Source organism: Fulmarus glacialis, unplaced genomic scaffold (assembly GCF_000690835.1).
Source record: "Fulmarus glacialis isolate BGI_N327 unplaced genomic scaffold, ASM69083v1 scaffold21192, whole genome shotgun sequence".
Taxonomy (NCBI): Eukaryota; Metazoa; Chordata; class Aves; order Procellariiformes; family Procellariidae; genus Fulmarus; species Fulmarus glacialis.
The window spans coordinates 6,192-14,368 of record NW_009200004.1 but is presented as its reverse complement, the minus strand read 5'-3'; the positions used below and the strand labels follow the sequence as shown (position 1 = coordinate 14,368).

General features: G+C 53.1%; 1 protein-coding gene across 1 annotated transcript in view; it reads left to right on the top strand.

Annotated features, from left to right (window-relative positions):
* Nucleotides 1-417: 417 nt before the first annotated feature.
* The window catches only part of HECTD3 (HECT domain containing E3 ubiquitin protein ligase 3), a gene marked incomplete at its 5' end in the record, with an annotated part of 9,122 nt that continues 1,362 nt past the window's right edge, over nt 418-8,177 (top strand). The window contains 15 exons of the mRNA XM_009573443.1: nt 418-510; nt 769-904; nt 1,326-1,441; nt 1,725-1,838; nt 2,257-2,339; nt 2,722-2,887; nt 3,374-3,455; nt 4,425-4,607; nt 5,241-5,293; nt 5,617-5,681; nt 6,118-6,221; nt 6,556-6,675; nt 7,014-7,103; nt 7,469-7,654; nt 8,048-8,177. Of these exons, the coding sequence (XP_009571738.1) occupies nt 418-510; nt 769-904; nt 1,326-1,441; nt 1,725-1,838; nt 2,257-2,339; nt 2,722-2,887; nt 3,374-3,455; nt 4,425-4,607; nt 5,241-5,293; nt 5,617-5,681; nt 6,118-6,221; nt 6,556-6,675; nt 7,014-7,103; nt 7,469-7,654; nt 8,048-8,177 (1,721 nt within the window). The remainder of the gene's footprint in view (nt 511-768; nt 905-1,325; nt 1,442-1,724; nt 1,839-2,256; nt 2,340-2,721; nt 2,888-3,373; nt 3,456-4,424; nt 4,608-5,240; nt 5,294-5,616; nt 5,682-6,117; nt 6,222-6,555; nt 6,676-7,013; nt 7,104-7,468; nt 7,655-8,047) is intronic.

Genomic DNA, 8,177 nt, shown 5'->3' with positions numbered 1-8,177 from the left:
CGCCGTCCCTGGCGTCCCCGGCTCCCCCTTGCACGGCAGAGAACAGGGAGGTTTCGCTCCCCGTTCACCCAGGCCCAGCTGCGTGGGGTTTCGGGGTGCTGCCCCTCAGCCGTTCCTGCCCTGGACTGAGGAGCCCCGGCCCGCTTGGCCACTTCTGCCGTGGAAGTGAGGCAATAGGGATGCCAGATGTGGAGTTAAGTGGGTTCGGTTCGGTCACCGGGCTTGTCACTTCCTAGCAGGGTGTGGGCTGGAAGAAGTAGAGATGATTGGAAAGGAAAGGCTGGCAGATGGAGGTGATGGAGGATGGAGTGCGGTGGGGCTTTAAACCCAAATCTTCCCCTTCCACCTACTCCTCGACTGCCAGCTCCTTCTTTCCCCTAGGATTTTCTCACTCCCCCCTTCTCTGGGTTTTTTCAGATGGGAGCAGGTGGTGGATCTGACGTACTCCCTGCGTCTCGGAGCGAAGCCCAAGCCCATGGAGCAGGATGAAGCTGCAGTAGAGAAGCTTCGGTATGAGCTGTTTCCCAACTTCTGCTGTGGTTGGGTGCAAGGCACTGTCTCTCCCTGGCTGCTCAGAGAGCCATCCCCTGCAGACTGGGGGAGAGTGGGGAAGACAGGCAGCAGCGAACAGCTCTTGTCCTAGATAAGTCTGCACAAAGCAGAAGACAGGGCAAGACCAAGGCAAGCAGGACATGGACCTGCCTTCCCTGACCCATTAGCCTGGCTGCATCTGGCTCTCCAGACCCATTAATGCCTTTTCTGTGGTAGGTTTGTGCCCCCGACATGGACTTATGAATGTGATGAAGACTTGGTGCATTTCCTGTATGATCACATTGGGAAGGAGGATGAGAACTTGGGCAGCGTCAAGCAGTACGTGGACAGCATTGATGTCTCGTCCTACACGGTGGGTTAAAGGGACAAGGCTGCATCAGCCCCGCTGTGCCATGGGGCTGGGGAGCATGGATGGTGCTTGGTGTGCTGCTCTGGGCTGGGCGGGGCTGCATTTGAGGATGTGGGAGAAAAGCCTGGGGAGCATTATGCAGCATACTGTGTAATGTGGCCCCTGGAGGGGCTGTGGTTTGAGAAGCAAATGCTAATATTAGCTACTAAGCTGATTTTAGGGAGGGTTTGATATTCTGTGCTCTGTGCGTGACCCCAGAGCACCTTGGAGTGCGCTCTGTACTCCCTGTGTCTTCCCGCAGCCCAGCAAAGGGAACGGGCCAGTTTGACGCCCTCTGGCTCTAAGATTCAGGACGAGAGTAACCACTAAGGGGAAGTTAATCCTACCCCATCTGATCTTCCTTTCTTTCACTGCCCTCTTCCAGGAGGACTTCAATGTGTCATGCTTGACCGACAGCCACGCCGACACATACTGGGAGAGTGATGGGTCCCAGGGCCAGCACTGGGTGCGGCTCAACATGAAGAAAGGCACCATTGTCAAGTGAGGCACCTCTCCCCTGTGCGCTCGCTCGCGGCTGGGGCGAGTCCTGCAGTCCCCGCTCTCTGCATGAGTCCATCATGGCCCAAATTTGCCCTGCACTCCCTGCCCCTCAGCTCTTGCTCTGGCTCTGGGCTTGAAGGAGTCTTAGCATTGTCACAGGTACCCGGGGATCCCCAAACCAGCTGCGTGTGCTTGATAACAAGCGTGACCAGGCAATGAGGGGGAGCAGCAATGGGTGTTCAGATCCAGTTACCTTCTCCTCATTTCATGCTTCCCTTTGCAGGAAGCTCCTGTTGACAGTGGATACCACCGATGAGAACTTCATGCCCAAGCGGGTCGCCGTGTACGGGGGCGAGGGAGACAATCTGAAGAAACTGAATGATGTCGGCATTGATGAGTGAGCGGATGGAGGTGGAGAGGGTGGCATGGCCCTTGCATGGGCTGGAGGTGCTGGACACCCCGACCCTAAGCAGTCATGCCAGCACCAGCCTGGCTTAAGAGGCCCAAGGTTTTGGGACAGGCATTTTCCATTTCTGAGCTGCAGGTTCACTCTGCCTACAATAGCAGATGGCACAATCGTCAGGACTCTCCTGATCCGATTGTGGGACCCATCAGGATCATATCACCTGGACCTGAGGCACCAGCAGGTTCAGGTGTTCAACACACGCCATGTTGTAGGCAACTGGGTCTGGGTACCTGCCGCAGGCTCCCCTTTCAAAAGATGCAAACCCTCTTCCCTTACAAGCAGCCAAGTGGATTTTGGCAGGATGGGCAAGGGAACAGCTCTGCAGCCCTCGTCTATGCTGTGTTTGCAGGAGCTACATTGGGGATGTGTGCGTCCTTGAGGACATGACAACACACCTACCTGTCATCGAGATCCGGATTGTGGAGTGCAGAGGTAGGTCTGGGTGTTATGGCCACATCCATAATGCACCTGTAAGATACTGTACATTAAGAGTTTGTTCCTGTGGCTTGTACTTCTTGGCCCTGTGGGCTGTTTCAGACGAGATGCAGAAGAACCATGGGAAACTCCACGGGGACCTGGAGGTTTGCAAGCTCTCAGCTTTCATTCTGTCTTTCTCTGCCTTCAATTTTTTTTTTTTTTTTTTCTCTGTCTCTAAATACCCTGCTTCTCCATAGAGGTATTTCAGGCTCTCGGTACCCTGCCCCAGAGCTGGTGGAGCTGGTCACATTCCTAGTGCTTTTACTTATAGACCTCCCACGCTGGAAGGCTTGCTTTCTCATGGTCTTAGTGTATCATCCATGGTCTTCCTTGGCAGATGATGGGATTGATGTTCGCCTCCGAGGCATCAAAATCAAATCTTCCCGACAGAGGGACTTGGGGCTCAGTGCTGACATGTTCCAGCTGCCCAATTTAGTGCGCTACCCTCGCCTAGAAGGGACAGACCCTGACCTGCTCTACCGACGAGCCGTGCTCATTCAAAGGTACTGTATGGAGAGGGGCAGACAAGTGGGGTGGTATTGCCTGCAGGGATTGGTGCCATCTCCAGCACAAGCATGGCTGGAAGCTGTAAAGCTGTGTGACTCCCCTTGGGACAGGCATCCTGGACCCTGGAGAAAATAGCAGAGTCATTTGGGAACAAAGTGGGCTCTCTGGTGTAACTCCCCTACACTTTGAGAGGAATTTTGCAGCTCAAGTTCACAGTGTCTTGTGTGTTGCAAGCACAGCATATCTGTGTGGTGTGTGGGGCAGGTGCATGCAGAGTCCCTTGCAAGGGTTGCAAGGTCCCTGCAGTGCCCAGGGAGTGGGAATTTAGTAGCAAAGGCTCTGTGGTGTGAAAGACCATGCTGGGTTGGGTTTGGATCAGTTGTTACTTCTCTGCTTGTGTCCGGGGGGTAGTCTGGTCTGGAATAGGCTTATGCAGATCCCTGTCCCTCCTGTGTCGCAATACCTTCTTCATTGGGATTTAGGTTCATCAAGCTCCTGGACAGTGTCCTGCATCACTTGGTGCCAGCCTGGGACCACACTGTTGGCACATTCAGCAAACTCAAGGTGAGCGATTCCCTCTGTGTCTTGTGGGGCCTCAGTCTGGCAGGGTGATTGCACTTGGGCTGTGGCAAGGGAGGCAGTCAGTGCTTGTTGCCTTTAAAGTAGCTCAAGGGAAATACCTGGCTGAGCTCAGTTCATTAAAGCTGTGAAAGGTGATATGGTTTAGAGGTTAGTTTCCTGCTAAAACGCTGATGTGGAAATATGTAGCTGCTGTTTGAAATATGTAGATTCTGTTTGATTCAAGCAGAATCAAACCAGAGCATTTCACCCGCAAAAGGACTTGGACCACAGCAGCCCTGGGCATGTGAGCCAGACACACATCCCCTCCGAGATCTCAGCCCAGGACACTCTGTTTCTGCGCTTGCTGCCAGCAGCTTTGAGCTGGCTGTGTCCAAATAGCAAGGTTTTTACCAGTAACTTCTTTCTAGCTTTAATAAGCTTTTGATGTCCATCTTTCTCATAAGACTGAGTTCATCCCTCCAGTTGTCTGTTTTCCTTATATCCTCTCCCAGAATACGTGTGCCGGACATTGCTGGGGTAGCCCCATTCTGTGTGTTTCCAGGCCTGGTGTCAGAAAGCACTGTAATTCCTGTGCCAGCTCAACATAGGACCCAAAGCATTTGAGGATTCTTGTTTGTTTAGAGGAGCTTGCTTGGATTACAAATAGGAGGGATAGTAAGACCGATGTTCTGGTGAGAGAGAGGGTGAAGGAGATCCAAGCAACACTGGAGTGTGAGCATCAGATGACGGCTGATGGAGAGAGGACTGGGCTTGGTATCTGCCTTAAGCCGGAAAGCAAAATCTTTCAGAGGCAGAGGTGGAGCAAATATTGTCAAGGAGAATGTGTCTGTGGGTGGAAGGCAGTGGCCCTGGGAACGGGAGAGGCCTGGCGGTGCAGTGGCTTCAATAGGAAGTAGGTGACATGTTTTGGACACTGGGCACTTCTGACCTTTTGGACATACCTGTTGGCAGCATATCAAGCAGTTCTTGCTGCTGTCCAAGAGGCGCACAGCTCTCATTACCCAGTGTCTGAAGGACTCGGAGACCAGCAAGCCCAATTTCATGCCGCGGCTCTATATTAACCGACGCCTGGCTATGGAGCACCGAGACAACCCTGCCCTGGACCCCAGCTGCAAGAACGCTGTCTTCACCCAGGTACTGTCCCAAAACCAAAATGAACCACATAGAGGTGGGTGGAAAGGACAACTTGGAGCTGGAGATACCTGGAGTCCTCAAGGCCTCTTCACATGACTCATAGGCTCTACAATTACATGTGCTGATGATCCCATATCCAGGAATAACATCTAGGAGGGATTTGGGATCTCTGAGTTGAAGCCTCTGCTCTATCTTGGATGCTCTCTGTGGCATGTTGCTAATGCAGAGCATAACAATCTTGTTACACTGAAAGGGCAGCAAAGAATTCTTGTGACAACAATAATGCGTACAGTCCTGTGTCATGGTTTTACAGCAATGCTGATCTTCCTATTGTCATTCTCCCCCGACTTCCAAAAGATCTATTGTTTTATGTGTGCATAAACAGCCCAGACTGCTGTGAGGTCTAATATGTGTTCAATGTGCCTCCGAGGCCAGAACACTCCATACAGTGGTTAGCACCATAATTTATGTTCCCTTTCCAAAAATGAAAGGCTCCTAGACCATTTAGAGATCAGCTTCAGTCAGTATGTAAAGGTTTGGGACAAAACAGATTTCTTCCAATTTCCTGCCCTCACCTGGCACTGGTTCCCCTGGAGAGGGGATACCAGCCTTGATCTTCTCTGCTTGTTGCAGGTGTATGAAGGCCTGAAACCCTCGGACAAGTTTGAAAAGCCTCTAGATTATAGGTAACCGGTGTCTGGGGGAGGGAGGGGATCATGCAGTGCTGGGAGCTATGTCCTCTGTCACAGCAGGGTGTTTGGGAAGCCTGTGGGTGTCCTGTGCTCTGGAGAGGGTTTGCTAGGGCAGGAGCCAGCTCAGCCATGGGATCAGGGCCTGCTCCCCAAGGTGTCACCTCCCTACTGAGGATGCAGCTGTCTCTGGAGATTGAGATCTGTCCTAAGCCCAGGCTGGTCCACCCTAGTCCCCTGGTGTCCCTGCTCTGCCTGCTGCGTCTCCAGCATCTCCTTGGCTTTGAGCAGCACCTCAGGCGATGCCTGGTTCTCCACAGGTGGCCGTTGCGTTATGACCAGTGGTGGGAATGCAAATTCATCGCAGAGGGCATCATTGACCAAGGTAGGGGCTGTGTGAGGCAAGGGCTCCTCTGGAGCAGAGTTGGGGCTTGATGGGGTGACTGTTGCTGTAGGGGCTCTCTTTTGCTCCCAGTGTTACTGCCCATGGAGGAGAGAGGGAAGGCAGGTTGCCTTGTCCTGCCACCCCAGGCCATGTCCCGGATAAGGAGCGCTGCTTGCTGGCACGGGGACCAGACCTCCATTAGTCGCTAACAGTAGCTTTGACAGTGCCAATGCTCCCTCTGGCTGTCCTCCACAGGCCAGGCAGGGATGTTATTTCTCCTGTCTTAGTTCCTCTGGTGCCGTAAGGCTCTGACAGGAGCCTTCTGCTCAGCCCGGGGCCAGGTTGGACCAGAATTCCTCATCTTTGCTCCATAACTCTGAGGGTCAGCACATGGGGAGTTCACATCACTAAAAATGCCCTTCTTTTGGGGTTGCAGGTGGCGGTTTTCGGGACAGCCTGGCAGACATGTCGGAGGAGCTATGTCCCAGCTCGGCAGACACCCCCGTGCCACTGCCCTTCTTTGTGCGCACGTCCAACCAGGTGCTGTGGGTCAGGGTATTTGAGGCAGATCTTTCTGTGCCTGGTAATGCAGTGCTGTCCCTGTCCCCCTGCATGCCAGGGAAGTACCTACTTTCGCTGGTCCAAAGCTTTTCCTCGTGAAGGGTTGGGTAGATTGCTTATTGGCATCTCGTTTTAGGATATGCTGACAAGTGCCTGGATACTTGTCTCTTACTAGGAATATTGCCAAGAAGGATGGGGGGGTTTAGCCCACTTCTGTTATGAGAAGTGCCCACAGGCGCTGCAGGAACTGAGTCTGTGGTACTTCACGCTGCGCTGAGATCATGACTTGGAGTTTTGCCTCTCACTCCTGTAGGGTAACAGCACTGGAGAAGCCAGGGACATGTATGTCCCCAACCCCTCCTGTAAAGACTTCCCAAAGTATGAGTGGATCGGGCAGATCATGGGAGCAGCTCTGAGAGGCAAGGAATTTCTGGTAAGCTTTCAACCCCGTCCCTGCATGAAGGTTTGCCGCAAAGGGAGTCGTTAGCCCTCTTCTGCAGCCTGTCTGACAGGAGCATGGGAGGGCTCTGTGATCAACACACTGGGACAAAAGGTGTTTGGCAGTATTTGGGGCCGAGAGCTCACAGCCTGGGTTTGGGAGATGCTGCTGGGAGCTTGGGAGAGTGTGTCTGGTCTCTGCTCAGCTATGATGAGCTCTGCATGTGGACAGGGGGAGCAGGGAAGCTCCTTTGTGTCTGCACTGTTGACTATCTGTGTCTTTGGGGATGTCTCCTTTCACACAGACTCAGCAAAATCTCTGTTCTCCTTCAGGTCCTGGCTCTTCCTGGCTTCGTATGGAAACAATTAACAGGGGAGGAGGTCAGCTGGAGCAAAGACTTCCCTGCTGTGGACTCTGTGCTGGTGAGAGGGACTGGGAGGCTGTACCTATCCTATTCTTTGTGGCACTCAGCAAGGTGGTGATTTATGTCCCTGTCCTCATGTTGTACTTGCTTCCTCCCGTGATGTGTCAAAGAGACACACACAAAAAGGGCACTCTTAGTATTTAATGCATCCTATAGCTAATATAGAGATGTAGCCATGCTGACTACTGCTTCAAGCATGCAATGCCCCAGGGTCTGCTAAACAGCTCTAGGGCAGCATATCCCATGCTGTGCTGCTGTCGTAGTCCCTCCAGCCCTAATCTGGGAAGGGAGGAGATAGGGGCTTGGGCACACCTCTGCCCACTGGATATGTCTCTAACAAGCACTCGTCTGGGGCCTGGGCAGGTGAAGCTCCTGGAGGTGATGGAAGTCATGGACAAAGACACCTTTGAGTCCGACACGACGGTGCTGAGTGATCAGCGCATGGTGGAGCTGATCCCCAATGGCAGCAGCACCGTGGTACGCTACGAGGACCGCAAGGAGTTCATCCGCCTGGTGCAGAAGGCTCGACTGGAGGAGAGCAAGGAGCAGGTAACGCTGTCCCATAGCATCAGTGGTCACTGAGTTCCCAGAGACATACCCCCCCCAGTCTGTTTATGGTAAAATGTATCGTGGTTAGTGTCCCTGTGCTAATTAGTGCAATAGTAGGCAGTCCTTTTTGGTGAGGTCCTGGAGCTCGTGGAGTTGTTGAGAAGCAAAGTGGCTTGTAGCAGCATGGGAGACACGGGATTTTATTCCCAGCTCTGACACGGGCTTTCTGAATGAACTGGGATGCATCTCTGTGGGATCCTGTTCCCTTCTTCAGGTTCCTTGGAGCATTTGCAGAGCAGTCACATGGCTTGCGTCCAGTTGAGTCCCTAGGCTCAACCACGAGCCAGGCAAATGAGCCAGACATGCTGCTTACCTGCCCTGTCTCCTTTTCAGATCATGGCCATGCAGGCTGGATTGCTGAAGGTGGTGCCCCAAGCTGTTCTTGACCTCCTCACCTGGCAGGAGCTGGAAAAAAAAGTCTGTGGAGACCCTGAAGTCACAGTTGATGCCCTGAAGAAGCTCA